The following is a 23,900-nucleotide window of genomic DNA, read 5'->3' on the forward strand; positions in this document are numbered from 1 at the left end:
CACATTGATGGTAGGTTGAAGGTACTGCCTTCATGCTGTGGATCCAGGGCCTGCCTAAAATCACATTACAACAAGATAAAGAGTCAATAACGCAAAACTTTTGTAGGGAGTTAGTTCCCTCAATATATATTGGAAGTTTGATTTCTACCAAGGCGTTCTTGGTTTTGCCACTGAATCCGACAAGGACTGAGGATTTCGGGATAATTTCCGTTTCCGGGATATCCATTTTCTTCAAGGCATCCATATGGATAATGTTTACAGAGCTTCCTCCATCAACGAGGATCCTGCGCACAAAACAATTAGCTATGCATAAAGTGATTACCAAACCGTCGTGGTTGGGATCCACAAGGCCACATCTATCCTCCTCATCGAAGGATATGATCCTTTGAGTTGTCAATGTGGAAGTACGGAGAGGTCTTTCTCCGTTGTCCATCTTCGTTTCTCTGGAATGTTTCTTGGCTGCTGAATACGAGGTCCCACAGATGTCAGATCTTCTAGAGATAAAGGATACCACCTTAGCTCCGGGTGGTGGAGAAGGTGCCTTTCAGGTATCTTGACAGGATCCTGACTCTTGTTTTTATTTCTTCCAAATAGTTCCTTCAGGTGTCCCTTACTGAGAAGGTATCCTATCTCTTTCTGGAGTGCTATACAATCGTCTGTCCGATGGCCAAAGTCTTCATGGAATGCACACCATTTTGACTTGTCTTTGTTGGATCCGGGCTTCTCATTTTTCTTAGGCCATCTAGCCTTGTCACCTAGATCCTACATGTCACAAATTACACCACCAATATCTAGGTTAAAACAATATTCGGATATTTTAGGATATTCTTCGTCATCTTCGTCTTCTTCCACAGCGTTGATCTTGGATTATCCTGCTTGGAATAAGGTTTTGGCCTAAAGAACTTTTGGGGAGAGTCTGATTTCCTGTTGGTAGACTCGTACTTTGGGATAACTAAACTTCCATGAGCCTTCTTATCATCTTCCAGCCGAATGTATCTCAACACCCTGTTTCTGACTTCATCAAGATTTCTGCATGGAGTCATGACGAGGTCGTCGTAGAAAGGAGAATCCTTCCTAAGTCCCATCTTGAAGGCTTCAATAGTAACTGCCATATCAAGGTTGGGGATTTTCAAAGCTTCCCTGCTAAATCTGATTATGTAATCCCTTAGGGATTCATTGTTATGCTGAACAATTCTATATAAATCACCTGTCATTTTCTCAAAAGATCTACTATAAGAAAATTGATTATTAAACAAGTTAATTAAATGAACAAAGGAAGTGATAGTATTGGAAGGAATACTTAATAACCATTTGAGGGCCGGCCCTGTCAGTGTTGAACCAAACCCTTTACATAGGCAGGCTTCTTTGATTTCAGTAGGAATAGGGTTGACCTCCATCCTTTCTCTGTATTGAGCTATGTGTTCCTCAGGATCCGTAGTGCCATCGTACAGTTTCATGTTGGGCGTTTGGAATTTCCTGGGGATCTCCACGTCGCATATAGGCCAAGTGAACCTGGAAAGTTTGGGACTACCCGCCGGAACTTCAGCTATGGTACGGATTATCCCGGGAATACTAGAAATCATATCTTTCATCTTCTGTAATTCCCTGGCTATATTGGGGGATATCCTTGTCCTGCACAGATCCACGGTTAGTGTATAAATTAGAATAAAGTAAACTGTTACCAGGATCTTCGTTAGGTCTCTGGTATCCTGAGCTTGGGTGGTTAATTCCTCCATTGATGGTATCCCCAGGATAAGGCGGTGCCTGCATAGGGATGTCATCTCCAACTTGCATTTCCGAGGACACCATAGGGGATCCTGATGAGAATATGCCGGCAGGCACGGTTGAGTGAGGCTGCATGTTGATGGACCCTGGCCTCGTTAGTCCGGGTAACTCCGAGGATACCGAAGGAAAAGCTCCCCAGTATCCTGATTGCTGCTGCGATGGAATCCTTGCTGATTGTGTCCCCAAGGATTCGGGATTCTGAAGGATAGATGATCCTGGAGAATCAAAGTCAAGGACCCTGGGCATGATTGGAGTGGCCTCCTGCCCTGGTTTCTTTTTGATTCCTTCAATCTCCTTGAATAGCTCTAAGTTGGTCTTCTCTTGCTGCTCTATGTGCGTTTTGACCTGTTTCATCAAAGCAAAAATATCATTGTTAGAAATAACTGTGTCTACCCGTGTAGAGGATCCCGCGAATGGTGGAAGTTCTCCTCTGGGCAGAGTATTTTTCTTCGGCAGTGGTGGAGGTCCTGGGTTGACACTTGAAGCGGTAGTGACCACCGGAGCAAAGACTGAACTGGTTTTTGGTTGTGAGGCCATTGTAAAGAGAATGAAGGTGAATGAAATAAACGGATTTAATGGATTAAAGCACCATTTGCTCCATGGTGGGCACCAAATTGTTTTGGTAAAAAACTAACAATAATGATTTCGTAACCAAATTAGTAAACGGGACTTGGTGCTTGTATGAAATGAACGTAAAAGTGCTTGAACACGAGGATTTGTTGCGAGGAAAAAACCCGTTATCCTTAGGATAACAAGCAAAAAACCCCGGGTGATGAAAACTATCACCACCGGTTTATTAATAATAAAGGTGATTACAATTGTGGAGCTCAAACTTGATCGTGATTACAGAGAATGCGAGTGCTAGTAAGTTCTTGAGTGCTAGAGTGTGTGTTTGATCGTTTGTTTTGAGCTCTATTTATAATAAATAAAGTCTAACAACTAATGCCTATAATTTAGGAAACTATTAGACTAAATCTAATTAGCCGTTACTCTCTCAATCAACACGTTTCCTTTTATGCCACGATCTATCAACTGAAAGAGCGAGTCTTCGGGTGATCAAGCAACGGTCTTTGACCTGGTAAACATAGAAAGTAGCAAATATTGTGTTAATTATATAATGTAATTAGGATACCTGTTACCTTAGAGGATACCGTATCCTGGATTCCTTCTGAACATAACCTTTGCTAGGGATACTGAAAATCCGTGCCCCAACAACAAACATAAACAAACATTAAATACCCAATTCAAATCGCTCCTCAATTCTTCTACTTGGCTCGATCCTTATCAAAATAATTTCCACAAGCACATTATTGTGAACCTAAGATCCACTATTGAGGTAAACTCTCAAGTTCGTTACTACTCAAAACAAGTTGACTCACATATTATTCTGTGCCCCGCATTTCTATCATTAATATTGGATCCACTTATGATGGTCCATACACGTCCCTTTGAATTCGCAAGTCTCATTAACCCCGTTGATATCAGATTCCTGATTAATCTACGGCTCCAATCGTTCAATTAATGACCTATATAAACAAATAAGTAAATAAATAAAAATGGGCATGTTGGTTAATGAATAAAATTAGGTTAAGATGAAATGGATCAAATTATGATATACCTAAACACATTAGGTGACATGGGTAGCTCTTTCAGTAGCATCACTTGAAATTCCAGATGGTAAATTAGGAAGCTTCTATGTGCCAGCTATGAACAAGAGTGTAATTTCTTTAAAGACTTTATTGGCCGATGATAAATAACCAATCCTATTGCAAGATTTATGCTTCCTAATTTTTGTTGGAGCAAAAAGATAGAACTCGAAATAGTGATAACTCACATACATGGGCACCACTAGTTTATTGATGTATCTACTCAATCACAAGATAAAGGAAGATGGTGTGAAATACAGAACAGAACAACAACGAAAGTAAACTGTGAAGAGGTATATGCGTGACCGAGAGAAAATCACTTACATATAGGGAACTTTTTATTTTCTGACCATTGCACAACATTAATTTTTGTAATTTTCGATTCACGTATTTATACTGAAGATCTTTAAATTTGAACGTTACAAAAACAACCATTTTTATGATTCTTGTTTATTTACAGATAATTTTATAATTTTGAATTTTGAACGTTACAAAAACGTTCATTTTGTGGTGATGCTTTCTTTTAGTTTAGAAAGTTATTATCAATATAAAATAAAATAATAACAACAGGGGTAAGCAAGAGACGGTTCAGAACCGCCAAGGAATTGTATCACACCCCGAATTTAGGGCCTAGAAGTGTGATCAATAGTTGGTACATGTTTTGTAAATATATCAGAGTTGCGGATTTGTTTTAGAGAAAGTCTTTAGTTTATAAAATATATTAAGTTATATTGAAAAACTTACTCTGGAATTTAAATACCCTAGTATTTAATCTATAAACACCGTTTCATTTGTTTATTTGGATTTAATAAAAACAAGCCATCTTCATATAGTAAGTATCTAACTCCATGAGTGACTCTAATTCCTTGCTACCTGTGTTAAACTAGATTTCTAGAAATGTGGGGGAAAATACGTCAGGGATATGCTTGTGAAAAATTTGACTCTTAAATCGTCTAACAAATCTTTAAATGACAACATAGTTTTATAGAACAAACTCAGCAGGAACATCTTTATTCCTAGAATTGTGTCACTGCCATACACACACAATTCAAAAGTTCTCCCAGCCACGTAGCTCGTTGGAGAACTGGTTATGATTGAAATTTAGCTTGCTTGCTTGGTCAGTTATGTTTTGATCCAGACACATGTGTAATCGGTATGAGTTGCTTGTATTTTTATCTTGTATGTTAGAGATCAAATAATCTCACTAATACCTCATTTATCTTAGTTTCGTACTGAACTTGATATGATCATTGTGATGCTTTCACTAAGTAAACACAAACTCGTCAATAATTATCTATATTACCTATAAAACATTTTAGATTGACAAAATGGACATTTTACTATTTGATCAGACGTCGTAAAATTTAGAGGAGTCGCCGCTAAACTTTATTAGGGCTTTTAATATCCGGCTTGTGGGATGTAACATTCGTTACTTTTCAAACCCGAAAACCCGACCCATTTTAATTTTCGAATTTGTTTATAAAGATATATATATATATATATATATATATATATATATATATACACACACATACACATATATACATATATCAAGTTTCATTTGATGTATTTTATATTTGTTGAATTAGTTACAACATCTCGATTTATCGTTTACGCGTACTCTTGTCATTATTCATCATTAATATTGTATTCACGATGGGTTACGTTTATCGACAGTTCATTTTATGTTCGTTTGTTCAATTCACGAAACTTCGAGATTTAATTTCTTAACACGAGTACAATATAAAAAAACTATTCAAATATATTACTTTTACTTCATTTATAAATCATTTCAAGTTCGGAACCAAATGTGTAAAATTATTTTAAATCTTAAAACATTGCAAAGTACAAGGTTCACTTGGTAAATTAGATTTTAAATTCTGTTTTTATATAACATTAAAGTGCAGGGACCATAAATGTAATTATGTTTAAAATGTAATAATTAAAAACCAACCCCCTACCCCCCCTCTCTCTTCGGTTTTCCGGCGTGAACTCCGGCCACAAGTCCGGCGAGCCAGGCGGCACCGGTAATGTCAATTAACCCCTTAAATCACGTTCTTTGACCCGATTAGTTAGTTTCACGAATCTGGACGTCAACTACGACCTATAATCAATCTTTTAATTACGTTTAAACTGCCAATCAAATCTCGTAATCACCGGTTTCCTGCCAGAATTATATTAAAACGTATTAATGACCATTTAAACGATTTATGTCCCAATTACACCTATAAAATGGACACTAGACTTAATGTAAACGTACCCCTATCAACGATTTAGCCAAGCAAACCCTCTAAATCCCGTAACTGTTCGTCCCCAAGGTCCGAACTCCGGCCACCTTCGTTCGTCATCAAAACACAACGTTACCAAGTAAGTAGTATATTGATCCAATTCGTTTTTAACTGTATATCAAAACCCCTAACGTTAATTGAACGAACCTGGAACAGATTAGTGAATTAATAACCTAGGGTTTTCTAAAGAAGAAGATGAACCTGAATAACTGTATTTATTTTCTTTCTTTCTGTATAATTACCAAATCAAGTAACTAGTCTGGTGGTTAAACCCTTGATATAGTGAGCAGCATACCTGGGTTCGAACCCGGGTCCTAACATCAATTTTTGATTTTTTTTTCTTTTTAATTTTTTTCTTATATATTAACAATCCAATAATCATAATAAATCAAATAAATTTATTTCTTGAAAAATAAATTTTTATAAATTAAGAATAAAATATATTTTACTTTTTCCCATCTAAAAACCCAATTTTCATAATCGTGAACCTACTAATATATATTAGTTTCGTTAACCTTTATTGTTAAACTCTTTTGTTTCAATTCGTTAACTTATATTTCGTCAAACGTAAACCGTTAACTTTAAAATTCGTTAAATCGTTAAAAATGAGTTTATAAATTCCGACGCATTTAATTCACTATCATTCAATAAACTTTTGAGTCGTTAAACCTTTATTCGTTAGCTTATATTTCATTAAACCTTAGTTCGTTAATCTTATTCCGTTAACTTTAATTCAATAACACCGTTATAATTATTCAAGAAAAACTTTCCATTTAAAACTGTGCATTGTACTATCGTAACTTTCGTATTAGCGTTAGATTGATAACATTAAAATAATATAAACCGTTAAAATTATCATTTAGCCTAAAAATAATATTGAATTAATTCATGCCTTAAAATAATACAAGCTAAATAAAACAATACATATTTCCAATAAAATTAGACAATAACTAACTTTAATCCTTTTAGCTAGTTTTTAAACATTCGTATTTAATTTATTTATAGTTCGAGAGGTTCAAACATTTCGGATTCTTTAAACGCATTTTTGATCTCTTCGGTTTCGTTATTGTGCTACCGGATTTTATTACAAGTTGTCTTCGCATTCGAGGTAAGTTTTTCACCACCCCTTTTTAATGTTTTAATGTTTTGGGGTAGCATATGTATCCTTATAAAAATTCAAGCATTGTTTCTTCTATTACAAAACTACAATTCGTATATGGACTTGTGTGTTACTTGTATTACTTGCACGATTGGTAAGCCTCATTAAGTATGATCATACGCCCCCCTTTGCACTCCGGTCTATTTGTATCGAGTGGAAAAGAGCCTCATTATCCAAGTACGTTGGTTGTTACCAATTAGAAAGGACCTTACTTGGGCGATTATCCAAGTACGTTGGTTGTACCAACTGGAAAGGACTTTACTTGCTCGTTTATCACTTGTCCATGAATTGTATGATTTTTACGTACCATATCAAACTGTGGAAATCTCACCAGCTATGTTCATAGCTGACTTTATTTTATACATACGTTACAGGTGGAAAGATACGATGATGAAAGTTATAAGACACATAGCATGCTATAGGATATTTAAAGAACTAATTATTATTATTTTTTTTTACAACTTGTATTATTTGATAAACTTGTGTTACATGAAGATTTAAATGAAATAGTGTTATTATGGTCACCTAATAGTGTCACGTGTGTTTGAGCAATCTTTACGTCACACTCAGGCGTTTCCGCTTTAGCCGGGGTGTTACATGTGACATCCCACATCGATTGGGGAGGAGAACTAAGCCTTATTTATAAGGAGGTGGATACCTTCCCCATCATAACGTGTTTTGGGCGCTTAATGGTAGTGCATGAGAGGAAAACTCCACAGTTAAGCGTGCTCATGTTGGAGTAGTACCAGAATGGGTGACCTTATGGGAAGTCTCCACTTGGGACACCAAAAGCAAATACGTGAGGCGATGGTGGTACGTCCCGGCCAAAGCGGACAATATTATGATGCGGCGGTAGCTGGACTGTAACAGATAGTATCAAAGCCAGGGCTGAACCGGTGGTGCCAGGTCCCGCGAAGACGCTGGACCCCTAAGGGGGGTGGATTGTGACATCCCACATCGGTGGGGAGGAGAACTAAGCCTTCTTTATATGGAGGTGGATACCTTCCCCATCATAACGCGTTTTGGGCGCTTAATGGTAGTGGATGAGAGGAGAACTCCACAGTTAAGCGTGCTCAGGTGGGAGTAGTACCAGAATATGTGACCTTTTGGGAAATCTCCACCTAGGCAACCAAAAACAAATTCGTGAGGCGATTGTGGTACGTCCTGGCCAAAGTGGACAATATTATGATGCGGCGGTAGCTAGAGGTGCACAAATCGGTTTTTTTAAAAAAACCGGTTCGGTTAATAACCGGACCGGTTTTTCTTGGCCTGGAAAAAAACCGGTTTTTAAATAACCGGACCGGTTTATTAACCGGTTTTTTTGGTGCAAAACTCGGACCGGTCTAACCGGTTAGGACCGGTTTAGAAACCGGTTAGAACCGGTTAATAACCGGTTTTTTTAATTAACCGGTTTTTTTTTTTAAATAACCGGTTAATAACCGGTTTTTTTCATAATAACCGGTTTTAAAATTAACCGGTTTTTTCCATAACCGGTTCAGTAACCGGTTTTTTCTCTAGAACTTGTAACCGATATACGAACCGGCGGTTACTAAACCGGTCAAACCGGTTTTTAAATAACCGGTTTTTGTAAAAACCAGTTTTCGGTTTAAACCGTTGAACCGGTTCACCAACCGGTTTTTTTGCCCATCTCTAGCGGTAGCTGGGCTGTTACAGCTTGTTTTTTGTAACATCTCGGGTTTTTCAAACTCGTATTTGTTTACACCTAACCCGATCCAGGAACATTTTCAATCTTTATTAGTAATCAATGTCACACCCCAACCAACGGCGGAATATGCCGGGGCGCGACATAATTGTACTATAGCTCAAAAGACACTAAAGTAAATACACGTGTCAATATCTAAATTATTCATTTCATATTATTCAAGTACGCAAAAGCACAGACATTATCTCATAGAAATTAACTAAACAATTAAATAAAGATGAAATAAATAGTCTTTAATTCATCATGCATCCTAAGGTCCAACCACTCGTTAATCCCTTGATTCTTCATCCAATATAGCTACCTGCGCCATGCGGGAAAATACATAGTTTGTCAACATAAAGTTGAGCAAGTAATCACGGTTTTTGAATACATATAATATAAAAATCACAATTCCTTGCGATAATATGAAATACTACAACTAGCATAACAACAACATAACAATAATATAAAAGTTGTCTTTTCACTCGAATCCCATGGATAACGAGCTACTCCGACGGTGTATGATCATACTAATGAGGATGAGGATGAGATACCAACCACCAAAACATAAAATAAACACATAGTCACATTTGCACGTATAACTAATTGAGCAATATCATATACGCAAATAGTCGAATTGTAGTGAAAAATGATTTAACGCATAACGCCCCCAAAATATAAAACGGTAAAAAGGGGGATGTGTATTACTTACCTTATATGTGGATTAAATGAGGATGAGATAGTAATAAAAAGTAAGAACGAACACGTTCAAGCCTTCGAGATACATCAACAAGAATGCCCTAATTGTTAACGATGTTATAATTAATAAATGAGGAAAAGAATTAATAAAACATAACGATTTGAGTTTGATGGGATATTACTAGTTTCAATGTCATTATTGAGATTTAATCGGTTTGAAAGATTTCACGTCTTTTAGGGTTTTAAAGTACTATATTTATTATTGTTAGTATTTATATTATATTATTATTATTATTATTATTATTATTCTCGTTAGGTTTTTATAATAATAAAATAGATATTATAATATATATGTAGATATTAACGAAAAGTTAAACGCGAGGTTTTTATTGAAAGAAAGGAAAGATTTCTGTTAGTTAAACGAGTGTAAAAAAATGCTAGTTCCTTAATATTTTATTATATGCTTATTATATCTATTATATATATATTTTTAAAGATTCATAGACGAAAAAAAGTTACAAGACAAAAGACAAAACGGGATTCGGTTTATTAAAAAAAAACATTTAACTAGTCATATATATGTATATTAATAATAGAACTACATTTAAAATGCATTTAAAAAAAATACTTAAAAACCGGGCCTGGGGAGGCTCGAACCCGCGCCCCAGGCCGGTTCCGGCATACACACAAGAGCACAGACCACTAGGCCAGTCTGTTTGTTTGTTAAAAACATGGAACCCATTATTTATAAACGCCCAGTATGTTCTTCCCCAAAACCTTTATAAACCCTAGAATTTGATTTGGTTAATCCGTTCATTGATTGGTTAAATTGAGTTAGGGTTAACATTTACTGATTAAAGACGAATCAAAAGCATAATTTTATTACCCGTAATGATCACGAAAATAGGGGTCACGGAGGATTATTCTTCATGGCTCAAACTCGAATTCGTTAAGGGTCTGGACGACCTTGTTAACTGTAATTAGGTTAGGGGTTATTGTCGTGATGATGAGAGGATTGTGTGGTAGGATTAATTGAGTTTTAATCGAGTATATATAGCGTTTTAGGGTTTGGCTTAGCCGCGGGTTTAGTTTTGGTAAATTAGCTGTCATAGTTAAACGTTTTCTATGATTAGAGTGTCGGTAGAATGCGGTTTATGTTAATAATAGATTTGGAAATGTCAAACTTGTTTATGATGCGTTAATTGTGGATGAAGAAGGAGTGTCGGTGGAGGTCGGCTGGTATGAGGAGGAAAGGAAAGAGGAGGAAGAAAGATTTGAATATTATTTGCTATTAGGTCCTTCCACTTTGGTCAACGGTGCAAAAGATTATCAAAGTTTAGTTAAGGGTTAGTTTTGTATATTTTTGATAGTTGATATTAAGAAATAAATAAATAAACAAACAAACAAATAAAAATGGGTCGGGTTTTAAGATCCGAAATTTAACGAATGTTACAATCAAATCAAACAATTTTAAGTAATTAAGATTTACATTTTCATTTATACCCTTTAAGTTTTTTAAGTTGTCCATGTTTTGTTTAAACTTTGAAATAATCAAGAAATGACCATTTATGAAAGTACAAGGACCTAAGTTGTAAAAAAATCAAACTTCCACCTTTTTGTTCGAAATCGCTTATTTGAGGACTAAATCGAGTGAATTAAGCCCCAAGAAAAGTAATATAGCCTAAGTACATGTCCATATTCGTTACCCCTTGTCCAAGAACGAATTTTACTGATTATAATATTGATTTTGTCATTTAATGCTTATTCGGTTTACTAAACGAGTAAATTAACTAAATATAGTTCGTGTTTGTGTATTCTATATAAACAAGTTATATTATACCTGCCACAAACTTCCCTAAACCCTAATATATTATTCCCCAGCCGTCACCTACCTCCATCCTTCACCATCTTCTTCGATTTAGCCATTATACTTGAATAAGCAAGCTTTGAAGGTTGACTTTGCTATTACAACGATCTTGACTCCACTTTACGTTTGATTCCTTTTACTTTCCGGGTAAGTTGTAAACTGTAAAATCGTTCATATATATTCCCTAGTCAATAAGCTTCAATCAATTTCCATGATTGAAGGGTGTCGACTGGTTAATTTGATTAAAACCCGTTAAAGGGCAAAACAGTCAACAAATTTGACTATTCGTTTTCTCATACTTCTGGCCGGAACCAACATTTGGTTCAAAAGACTTTTATTCTCGTAACGAAATTTAAGGCTACTGACCAAAACCCAACTTCCGACTCGCTGTTCGAATTCTAGTCAGTACCGACTCGCTTAAATCTTTAATTTAGCATAACCGGAGTTCTAAGCATCCGTTTGGAATGATTCCAGCGGCATCAGGTTCATTTTTTTCATGTTTTCTTATCTCAAAGTTGCAGGTTCAGTTGGTTTGTTTCGTTTGACGCGTTAGTGGACGACTTGCTTAATTATTAACTCGTTTATCATTATATTTATTCACTTGCCTTCAATTTAAGGTGAGTTTTATCATTACCCTATTTTACTAAATTGTCACAAGTTTGGGGACATATGCGTATTATCCATATTTCGTATTATCTATATATCTCAAACCATAGCAAACGTGTAATTGTGTTTATTTCAATCGAATGCTATATGTTACTTGTTTATGTGCTAATATTCATTAAGGTATAGATGATATGTTTGAGGACTAATCCCAATTTGATTACTGGTCAGGGGTCAAATGTGACAAGTGAGGAAAAGTCAAATGCACCAAAAAGGCACATTAAACCCATTGCCCTTGGGCTATGCATATCTCAAGTGCATCTATTGAAGACAGTTGGTGTGTGAAGAGCATCCCCTACCAATTCCGATAAGTACATACCAGAATGTGCATGGGACAGAATCAAGTTGATTCAAGAAACTAATGATAATAACATCAAGTTTTGATGTTATGTTTATTTGAAATAATGTTTTGTTTATGTGCTGAAATAATGTTCTCTTTATTTGAAAAGTTGCACATTGTGCCATCATTTCAATCGTAAAGCGTCCCGACATTTCCACCTATGGCCGGGGGTATGACACAACTTCAAACGCTGATGAAACAAATAATCAAAGTTAAGTTGAATTACTCGAAATCTGAAACAACAGTAATCTTTCCGCGACCATTAGTAAGACTCTTAATAACACTTTTGTATCGTTAGACCAAGTGCATGTTTGGGATTGAGTTTGGAAAATGCTTATTGGCTTATTGGTGTTTTTAAAAAACAAATAAGTTAAAATGTGTTTGGCAATCACAAAAATCTTTTTTATTTTAGCTTTATGAAAGAGTTAAAAAGCAGTTTTCAAAAAACGCAAAATCCTGGTTTTTCAAAGCAGTTTTCCAAAGCCTAAAATACTTTTTTGAAAAAGCCAATAATTACTTTTCAAACTCAATCCTAAACATGTTTTAAGAGGCTTTGGGCGAATATGCAATTTCTAGTTTGCTAGAGAAATCGAGTGGAAAATAAGTGTAAGGTGCTGTTTGTTTTTGCAGACATAAACTGTCTGCAAGCTGATTTCATCTGTTTTCATGTCTGCAACTGAAGATGTGGTCTGAAGATCTGCAAGCTGAAAATATAAGACTGTTTGTTTTTATAAGCTGATACTGTCTGCATAACTGTCAAACTTATCTCACAAGATATAAGTCATTTATTCAAGTTACATAGAAAATATAATAATAAAATTGTGGCGGCGGACGGTGGGTAGTGGCGATGGATGGTGGTAATGGACGGTTTTGGTGGGTGGTGGACGGTGGTAGTTGACGGTGATGGCGTCCGACAGTGGGTGGTGGTGGTGATGAACGGTTGTGGTGGGTGGTGGACGGTGGTGATTGGTGGTGGCTGTGATGGATGGTGGTGGTGGTGGTGGTGGCGGACGATGGGTAGTGGTGGTGGATGCTGGTAGTGGCGGCGGACGGTGGGTAGTGGCGGTGGATGGTGGTGGACGGTGGCAGTGGGGGATGGTGGTGGTGGCGTACGGTGGGTGGTGGTGGCGGACGGTGGTGGGAGGAGTGGATGAGAGGGTGGCTTCAAAGGGATAAGAGTATGATTTTTTTGCGAAGATGTTTTAAGCAAGATTTCTTTGCTTTTCTTTTAAGATGAAAGAAGATAACTTAAGATCTGTTTTAAGAAAAAAAACAAACAGTCTTCAAGGGTAACGTCTGCGCGCGTGCAGACATTAGCTCCCTTGAAGATGTTTGAAGAAAAAACAAACACCCCCTAAAAATCCGGCCCACCAACCAAACCCTGTCGTAGGTCTTTATAACCGAGTCGCATAAACTATAGACCCTTCAATCCAAACACAACTGAACTCTGTATGAAACCCTAACTGAGTAACAATGAGCATCAGTTGGCGGAGTCTAATTCTCCGAATCGGCGAGAAGTCACCGGAATACGCCGGCGTAATCGACTTCAAAGACCACATTGTAACGACTCTCTTCTTCATTTTCCCCTAATTTCCACCATGACGTCAGCCCTAATTTTGTTTGTTGCTGCAGGATGCGTGTTTCGGCGCTGTTAGACGGGAATTGGATCATTCCGAAGATGATATCTTAACTGTAATTCACTGTTTCATATTTGTTTTGTGATGATTCTAGGGTTTGCATTTGTGTGCAGAGCTATTGAGTACTTAATTATATGTTTAATTAGGGCTGAGCACGGTTCGGTTCGGTTATTAGGCAAAACGAAACCGAAGTCATTGGTTTTTTTGAATATACAAACCGTTCGGTTTTTTGGTTTGGTTTTAGATGTTTTTTTTTCAATTATGTGTAGACATTGCAAAAAAAGTTAAAAATGAAAATGATGATTTTAAGCTTGTAAGAGTGTATTAGAGTGCCACATATTTATTGAATTCAAAAAACAAAAATAGGTGCATGTTATGTGGAACCATACGAATATTGCTGGAGTAGTAGAGTTTAAAATTCAACTAAGTTCTTGATAAAATAAACACTAAAAGTTTAGTCTCAATCTTCATTCATCGTTATGTTCATCTTCAAAGTTTAGGCCCAGTTTTCATCATCTTCGTAATCTTTATCACCATCAATTGGTTCGGTTCGTTTTTTTTTTTTCATTTTTCAAAAACGGAAAACCGAACCGAAACCGAAAATTCGGTTTTTTCACAAAAACAAAAAATTAACCGTCGGCCAATGCTTTGGTTTGGTTAATTCGGTTTTCTGCTCACCCCTATGTTTAATATTCGCCATTTCATGATTCTAGGGTTTGAATTTGTGTGTAGGGCTATTGAGTACTTAATTATGCTTAATATTCACTTTCTCATTATTCTAGGGTTTGAATGTGTGTGTAGAGAGTGTTTAATTATGTGTTTGTATATGTTTTTGGCAGTTTCTTCTTCAGTGTTGTGAGCAACTGCCTCATAAGATTCCTCTGTATGGGACATTGGTAGGCTATGTTTTACCTTTTCTCTATTTCTTACTTTCTTGTAGGGGTGTAATTGAGCAAAGATGCTCGTGATTTACTCGATTCAAGCTTAAATGAGCTCGAGCCTGAGCTTGAGCTTAAAAATAAGTTTGTTTAGTAAAGAACCTCGGGCTTCACTTGTCAAACTTGAGCCGGCTCGTGAGCCAAAATGAACCTATAATCCATCTAGTTTTTGTTTAATATGGTAAATATATTTATAAAAACTTTTATTTTTATTTTATTTAAAGTTACGATGAAAATATGTAAATAATAAGTATTATATTTGTAAAAGTTGTAATTAAAATGTATGCACAAAAATAGGTATAGGTATTAGTAAATATTTGATAAATAGTAAACTATCCGAGCTTGAGGATTAAAAATAAAGCTCGGATTGACTCGTTTACACAACTACCTTCTTTATTATTGACCCCTGATGTTTTTCTTTTGTGTCTAGATTGGGCTATTGAACCTGGAAAATGAGAATTTTGTTAAGAAAGTATTGGAGAGTACTTATAAGAGTTTGCAGGAGGCACTGGACTCTGGCGATTGCAACAAGATTCGTGTATCGTTGCGGTTTCTAACTGTTTTGGTATGTTATTCTTGTATCAGTATGTTGTTTTAACCATGCTATTAGCTGAATTGAAAATGCAACAACAATCATACCCAGTAAAAATCCCACCAATAGCAAAGCTATTAGCAGGGTTTGGGGAGGGTGGGATGTAGGCAAACCGTATCTCTATCCCAAAGAATAGAGAGGTTGCTTCTAGAGCTCCAAAAACTATATAAAAGAAACACAAAAGTTCTACACTAGACCCCTAGACAGCAGAGAAAACAAAAATTAAACAATAAATAAATAGGTTATAATAATAATAACATTAATAATAATAACAATAATAATTACAGTAGTTGTAATACTAAATAGATAAATAAAAATAGTGGTAATACTAATAGTGATGATACTAAAATATAAGATAACAATCTAAAATAAATATTACAACAGTATATCATTTAACGCTTAAAAATAGATAGATAAATATGTTAACACATTATATTAAGTTGAATTAAAAAATGCAAAATAGGAAAACTCGGAGATGTATGAGGATATGAAAAGACATAATCAGAGTGACATGAAACAAAAGAAGGTAAAGTAAAGCCTCTAAGGCTCTAAGATACCTTTCTAATAAAAAATTATACATATCAGTGGTCTAATTTGGTTTATATCACTGTATCTATTTGGCGAATTGAAAATACAATTTGGTTTATATCACTATATCTATTTTCATCTTAGTGGTGCAACATGTACAATGTGACCTTAATATCACGTCTTACGCGTTTGGTGACATGTAATTTGTGTCTTTTTTTTTTTGGTATTTGTGTTTTGTAGATGTGTAGCAAAGTGATCCAACCAAGCTCGTTAGTGGTGATTTTTGAGACATTATTATCTACTGCTGCACTCATAGTGGATGATGAAAAAGGGAACCCTTCATGGCAAGCGCGTGCTGATTTCTTTATAACCTGTATCCTTTCCTGTCTTCCTTGGGGTGGAGCTGAACTCGTTGAGGTACATTTTCCAAGTTTGTTTGTTTATAGTTGGAGCAAATACAAATAGTTTTTGTCACTCTGTTTGTTGGCTGATTACTTGATCTATGCAGCAAATTCCTGAAGATATTGAAAGCGTTATGGCTGGGATACCGGCTTATTTAAGTATCAGAAGACGTGTTTCTGATATTGGTCTAGCTGTGCTTGAAGATATCAACAAATCCAACAAACTTCATGTCGAACAAGTATTTTATTCAATTCCTATATGACTATTATATCAATAACGCTTGTTTTGTAATAACTTTACTTAATATAGTATGCACTTTTATGTTCTGTAGGATTTCGTGGAAGACTTATGGAGTCGAATTCAAGATCTCTCCAAGAACAGCTGGAAACTTGAGAGTGGTACTTTCCATATACTCATTAAGCTTGCTGGTTTTTTTTCTCAGTTTTTAATATATTTGACATTTTACTGATTTTTCGAAAATTTGTTATAACTGTATTTTTAGTTCCAAGGCCACATCTTTTATATGAAGCACAACTAGTAGCTGGGAAATCTCATGATTTTGGACCAATCATATTCCAGGAGCAAATCGATACCCCTGTGGAACTTTCTAGAATCAACTTTGGTAGGCAAAAACATGAGGCAGAATTGAAATATCCTCAGAGAATACGAAGGCTGAATATATTTTCTGCTAGCAAAACTGGGGTACTAAAAGAAACATACGATGTCTACACTTCATAAATTATAAGTTAGTTAACAGATAATGATGCTGATTCTTTTCATAAACTTTTGTGTGGCAGGACATACAACCTATAGACCGTTTTGTTGTGGAAGAGTATTTGTTGGATGTGCTCTTCTATCTAAACGGATGGTTTGTAACTCAAGCTATTACTGTTTAACAAAATTTAATTTTGCTTTGGCTTATTCTTATATATGTTTGTTTGTGCAAAGCTAGTCGAAAGGAATGCGCTGCATGCATGGTTGGACTACCTGTTCCTTTCAGATACGAGTATCTCATGGCTGAAACCATTTTTTCTCAGGTAAAACTTATGATTCAAATAGTTTTGATGCATCAAAATGTTACCTTTTCTGCTCTTAAGTAACAATGGATGTTTTTTGTCAGCTTCTTTTATTGCCCCAGCCACCATTTAAGCCCATATATTACACGCTTGTAATCATAGACCTTTGTAAGGTATAACAGCTATCTTTTACTTGATACCTTTATTTGGGGATTTTAATAAATTTTTATTAAAAGAAATCCTTTATTTTTGTAGTCTCTTCCAGGTGCCTTTCCTGCTGTTGTAGCTGGGGCTGTGCGTGCTCTATTTGATAGGATAAGTGAGTTAGATATGGAGTGTAGGTTTCGTCTCATTCTTTGGTTCTCACACCATTTGTAAGTTTTCACTTATTTACTAAAAATATATTTCTTATTTAATACCTTTTTTTGCAATTTTTATACTTACTAACGTTGTTGCAGGTCAAACTTACAATTCATCTGGCCATGGGACGAATGGGCTTACGTTTTGGAGCTTCCAAAATGGGCCCCGCAACGTGTATTTGTCCAGGCGGTCCTTGATAGAGAAGTTCGCTTATCATACTGGGATAAAGTGAAGCAGGTAATTTATAACCACTTATAAAAATTATCTCTGTTAGTTTTTTTCTATACCTTATATTGTATCTTTTAGCCAATGGTCAAAAAGATTCGGTAAATATCAAAGTTGCAATCTTTTTCGAGATTTGGTGAATATCAAAGTTTCAAGGTCTTACTTTTTGTTGAGTTTTTATTTATAAATTTTGTGCAGAGCATTGAAAGTACTCCAGCTTTAGAGGAGTTACTTCCTCCAAAAGGTGGTCCCAACTTCAGATACAGTTCAGACGATGGTGATAAAACAGAATATACACTTTCAAAGGAACTTAACAGTATGGTCAAAGGAAGAAAAACCGCACGTGAAATCATTATTTGGCTTGAAGAAACCATAATTCCAGTCAATGGACTAGATGTTTGCTTAAGAGTAGTTGTTCAAACCCTTTTGGATATTGGATCAAAAAGCTTTACTCATTTGATTACTGTGTTAGAGAGATACGGACAAGTTATTGGCAAAATTTGTCCAAATGAAGAAACAGAAATCATGTTAATGTCTGAAGTTGGTTTGTTTTGGAAAAATAGTGCTCAAACAACCGCCATCACCATTGACAGAATGATGGGTTATCGGTTAACTTCCAATGTAGCTATTGTGAAATGGGTTTTTTCTCCGTCAAATGTTGATCTATTTCACACCACTGATCGTTTGTGGGAGGTATGCTAATAACATTATTAATTGTGTAATTTTTATGCACAAATTTTTTTTGTTGCTTACTGTTGTGCTTGTTTATTGTTTAAACAGATACTCAGAAATGCGTTGAATAAGACGTATAATCGTATTTCTGATTTAAGGAAAGAGATTAATAATTTGAAAAAGAGTGTCGCAAAGGCTGAGAAACTTGCAGCCATGGCTAAAGCTGAGCTGGATGGAGCTGAAAGTAAGCTTATGCTTGTGGATGGTGAGCCGGTTGTTGGCGAGAATCCAGCTAGGATGAAACGCTTGAAATCAAATGCTGAAAGGACAAAAGAAGATGAGGTGTCTACTCGTGAATCTTTAGAGTCAAAAGTGGCTCTTTTTGCACGAGCACTTGAAGAAAATGAGGTATCGGTTACAGTTTGTTTTGACATTTATATGGTTTTTGTAAAGACTTGTTTTACATACAGTTAGTTTTTTGGTAGGCCTTGTTTCTGTCTTTGTACAAAAATTTCTCCAATGTTTTGACGGACCGCCTCTATGAAACATTTGGAGAGAAAACATTGGACCAACTGGGTGGTGATTCAGAAGCAATGGCGGTTGATGAAGAAGACACTTCTGCAATGGAAACCGATAAGGAAAATGGAAATTCTAAACGGTATTTTCACTATTATTATTATCTTCACTTATGACCGCGTGCCAACATGTTGTTAATAGTTGCATATATTTACTGTAAATTGTAGAAATGGCGGTTACACCATCGGGGAGAAAGAACAATGGTGCTTGTCAACTCTTGGTTATGTCAAGGCTTTTTCAAGGCAATACGCTTCTGAGGTAAAATAACCAAAGGGGTTAACAGAAAAAGTTAATGCCAGTTAGTAAAAATGACTTAAATGTGTTGCAACTTTTCAAATAAAGGGCGTTATTTGTAATCATGTTAATTGAAGGACACAACCTGCAATTAGGGGTACATTAAAGGACGACAAGTATAATTTACGTTATATAATGGGTTAAATGACCAAATAAAGTTAATGTCAAAAATGACGTTATTTGTAATCATTTTAGTTAACCTGTAATTTGGGGTAAACTTAAATGACGGAAAGTGTAATTTACTCTAAATTCAAATTAGAAATACATTTGAGTTAATAATATAATTGTCAACCAAAAACTAAATATTTGTTGTGTTGAACAGATATGGCCACACATGGATAAGTTAGAGGAGGTCATAACCGAACGCGCTCATCCTTTGTTTAGAAAAGCTGTTTATTCTGGTTTGCGCGTGCACACCGAACAATGATTCAAATTATGTTTTTCTTTTTGTTGTTTTTGATAACTTTTGAGAAATGAGTTGCAAATTCTTAGTCAGGTTGGTTGGTTGGTTGCACCAAATGTGTGAGATTTGGTACAATTTTTTTAAACAGTTCGGATGGTTGTTGCAACAACTGTGTGGGGGGTAGATTGTTAAGTTAATGGTTGTTGTCAATTTTTAAGTTATTAGTTAAATATGCTATGATAGGTGACTATTTCTGCCTATGTATGAATTCTATATTTTATGTTTTTTGTAGATGTGTATTATCACTATTATGTATTTTTTAGATTTTTTGTGTAACACGATCACCATTTTTCATACCAAAGTAGGGGTGCGTATTGGTTTAAACCCGAACTGACCTGCTAAAAACTGGACTGATCTGGGAACTGTGAATAGGATATTTAGGAGACCTAATAGCCGAACCTTCAAAAGGGTGGGTGGGTTCTGGGTTATTCGGGTTTAGACAGTTTGGTTTAACGAGCAGGTTGCATTTGACTGTATACTTCAGTTCAGTTGGATGGAAAGTTATATTATATATTATATTTGTCAAACGTAACCAGAACGGCAAATGTTTAGAACCCATGACTGAACCTTGTACTGTCCGGTTACGTAGGTTTGGCGGGTATGACCCTTGAAATTTTGTTCACTTTTTAAAAATCCTATTGCATTTTGTTCACCTATGTATTCTTTTCTTATTAGACTCGGTCTTTTCTTTTATTTACGATTACTTAAGAAAGCATTATACTGTATATAAAGAGAAACCTAATGCTACATTGATTTTAATGTAAGTTCAATAAGTAACTATTATGTGACAGTCATTAAGATTCTTTTGTTTTTTAATATTTCAAAGTCTGTTTTGGTATTTATTATTTGAAAGTAACAAAGGTAAAAAAAATGTAAGCTGCTGTGGTGTTATTGCTCAGTTGTAGCAACTTGCAGGTCGCGAATTTGAACTTGCTTTTAGCCGTGTTTTTTAAAATAGAAATAGATATTTTTATTTATAGATTATACACTAAATCAAACAGTCAAAAAGTAAGATTGTGACGGTAAAGTTATTATAATATACTATGTTTTATATGTGTTTGAACTGTGTGAGTGACACAACGCGCCAAGGACAACTCCTAGTGAAAATTATAGAGGATACAAATAACAAACAAATTTAAAATTTCAAGTGGTTTGCTTGTTTATAAATAGTGAGTTCTAAATATGAAGAATTGGAAAGTGAGTTCTAAATTTCACACATTTTAAGGAATTTGATAGATGCTAATTTAGATGAAAACCTAAAATAAATTAAATTTATAAGTGTTAAGTTTGATAAAAAGCCTAAAAATATTTAAAATCGTAAGTGTGTTTCATCATCATCATCATCATCATCATCATCGTACTCAGTATATCCCACCAATAGCAAAGCTATAGTAGGGTCTGAGGAGGGTAAGATGTAGACAGCCTTACCTCTACCCCATAAGGATAGAGAGGCTGCTTCCGGTGAGACCCCCGGCTCGATAGTAGTTTTGCATCAAGCCTTGGACATAAGGCACATAGCACTCAATCATCGGGACACCGGCTGATCGGTGCATGTACCCTTGTCTTTCGGCTATCAACGCCACTACATGATGCCTGATTAATCGTCCGTCACTTTTAACGTTATTTTCACGAGATTAGTAAAATAACGTCAAAATTAGTGCAATTTCACTTTTGCCCACCCGAGGGTTCACACATATATACATCATATGTGCGCACCGCAAGCAGGGCTAATAAGTGTGTTTATATAAAACAAATGAAAGTAAAAGCATTGTCGATAAACCCAACACAGTTGAATGCTGGAAGCCAGGGCACATCAACCCTACAAGCAGAAAAGGTTTATTATAATATAATTACTTATATTATATATATAGCAAACATAGGCCAACTAATATTGTCTCATTGATTGTCTCATTGATTGTTGGCCGACTCACCCAACAATACGACTTCAAATACACACACTCACGGTGTCTTCTATACATCGAAATTTTTGCGAGATAAATAACTAGTATGAAGTTTGTATAGCGGTTGTGAATCATGCACAAAATCACTTTCAAATATTTATGTTTAGAGGTATTGATCGGAAGCTCAATCACACAGAACAACAAGAACATTGTATTGCTGACAACAATTTACCCACGCATTAGCTTACGAGAGTGATGATTAGGGCGGCTCGACTATATAAATAAAAAGTTTGAAGCTTAGGAACCTTGTATTTATGGGCCCCCAGTTTTCTTGATTATATACTAAAACCGCACACATTTTTCGATTATTCACATCATTTTTCGATAATATATTTTTGCCATTTATCTTTGATGTTTTTACGTCTTACAAACTGGATTTCAATAGGTGATAACTTCGTTTAATTTTTAGTTTTGACAAGAAGAGTAAAAGAATCAATATACTTTGAAGGATATTTGTTCCATATAACTCACTCTAACTCAACATGTGTGATTGTGTCTTTTAGACGTATACAAAAATGTATGTCATCATATTCCCATGCATTAGGATCTTATATATTTTTTCCTCCTTACAAAAAGGGCCCCCATTTTAGAATCCGCTTTATGTCCCCAGATGTTGACTTTGACGTCGATCATTACCAAGATGTTGACTTTGACTTTGACCTTGCTCTTGACCAAAACACTTTCTTGATGCCTGATGACAACACGGATGCTCCTATGATGATCCAAGGGTCAGATCAGAATCAAGATCAAGATCAAGTGACGGTCAATGTAGATGATGGGCTGCAACTGGTGCACTTGTTACTGGCATGTGCAGAGGCGGTTGGCTGCAGGGACGCCCAATTAGCCGATTCAATTCTTTCCCAAATTTGGTGCTCGGCTAACCCTTTTGGTGACTCGTTACAGCGTGTATCGTATTATTTTGCCATGGGTTTGAAATCAAGATTATCACTTTTGCAAACCAATATGAATCCAAACGGAACCATTTTCAGGGGAGTGACACTTCCTCCCGACGTCACTCGGGAAGAACGGGTTGAAGCTTTTCACTTACTTCATCAAACCACACCATACATTGAGTTCGGGTTCACAGCTGCAAACGAGGCCATAGTTCAAGCATCCAAGGGGAAGGTCAGTTTGCATATTGTTGATCTTGGAATGGATCATGTGTTGCAATGGCGGTCATTGATAAGAACCCTAGAAATCTCACCCAAAGTGATCAGGATCACTGGTGTGCTAGGAGACCGGGGTGATATGGTTGAGTTGGAAACCAACATGGCAGCATTGGTGGCAGAAGCGAATTCTCTCGGGACAGAATTAGGGTTCCACCTGATCGCTGGACCGGCCACACCGGAAATGTTAACGAGGGAGAATTTAAGGCTAAAAGAAGGCGAAGCATTGTTTGTAAACAGCATCCTTCACCTGCATACATATGTTAAGGAAAGCAGAGGATCATTGAAATCGTTACTTCAATCGATCAAGAAGTTGGGGCCCACACTGTTAACGGTGGTGGAACAGGACGCGAACCATAACGGGCCGTTCTTTTTGGGGCGATTCCTAGAATCGTTGCATTATTACTCAGCTATATTTGATTCATTGGAGGCTAGTATGGGAAGAGAGAGCATTGAAAGAATGAAGATAGAGAAGAACCACTTTGCAGAGGAGATAAAGAACATAGTGGCATATGAAGGAACTGAACGGGTGGAGCGGCATGAAAGGGCTGATCAGTGGCGGCGGCAGCTAGGGAGGGCGGGGTTTCAGGTGGTGACCGGAATGATGAACCGTCAAGCAACTATGATGAATAGTTTAAGGTATGGTGACGGGTATACAGTCGGGAGCGATCAGAAAGGGTATGCTTTGCTTGGTTGGAAAGGGAGGCCGATAATGCTTGCCGCCACGTGGCAACCAAGTACCTCGCCCGTCGCCTCCTAGTACCCGGCCACGTCATTTCCTTTTTCTTAAAATGGACACATTTTTCATGTACCAAAAATCATTAATTACTAAACACAGACAAGGGGAATCTCTAATACAATAAGTTTACACTGTATCTTAAACCTTTATCTATAATCAGTTGTCTAACACTCTAATAATTG

The 23,900-nt window shown here is 36.1% G+C and overlaps 1 protein-coding gene and 1 pseudogene across 1 annotated transcript; both read left to right on the plus strand.

The window, feature by feature from the left end:
- Positions 1–13,622: 13,622 nt before the first annotated feature.
- Positions 13,623–19,816, plus strand: LOC143571898 (nuclear cap-binding protein subunit 1-like). The gene is made up of 18 exons (XM_077057208.1): positions 13,623–13,709; positions 13,782–13,841; positions 14,626–14,682; positions 15,155–15,289; positions 16,085–16,261; positions 16,353–16,484; positions 16,578–16,644; positions 16,749–16,948; positions 17,044–17,114; positions 17,199–17,283; positions 17,367–17,435; positions 17,518–17,636; positions 17,721–17,859; positions 18,046–18,540; positions 18,628–18,927; positions 19,005–19,177; positions 19,263–19,353; positions 19,712–19,816. Exons 1-18 carry the CDS (start codon positions 13,623–13,625, stop codon positions 19,814–19,816), a joined length of 2,562 nt encoding a protein of 853 aa, XP_076913323.1.
- A 2,597-nt stretch (positions 19,817–22,413) lies between these two features.
- On the plus strand, positions 22,414–23,742 carry LOC143571899 (GRAS family protein RAD1 pseudogene; annotated as a pseudogene).
- The last annotated feature ends 158 nt before the right edge of the window (positions 23,743–23,900 follow it).

Source organism: Bidens hawaiensis, unplaced genomic scaffold (assembly GCF_021521415.1).
Source record: "Bidens hawaiensis isolate Kalapana, Puna unplaced genomic scaffold, B.hawaiensis_p1.1 tig00025606_1, whole genome shotgun sequence".
NCBI classification, from domain to species: Eukaryota; Viridiplantae; Streptophyta; class Magnoliopsida; order Asterales; family Asteraceae; genus Bidens; species Bidens hawaiensis.

Coding starts and splice junctions, on each gene's coding strand:
- LOC143571898 (XM_077057208.1), top strand. CDS start 13,623: ATGAGCATCAGTTGGCGGAGTCTAATTCTCCGAATCGGCGAGAAGTCA. Junction 17,284..17,366: donor CTGAAACCATTTTTTCTCAG/GTAAAACTTATG, acceptor GTTTTTTGTCAG/CTTCTTTTATTGCCCCAGCC. Junction 18,928..19,004: donor GAGCACTTGAAGAAAATGAG/GTATCGGTTACA, acceptor GTTTTTTGGTAG/GCCTTGTTTCTGTCTTTGTA.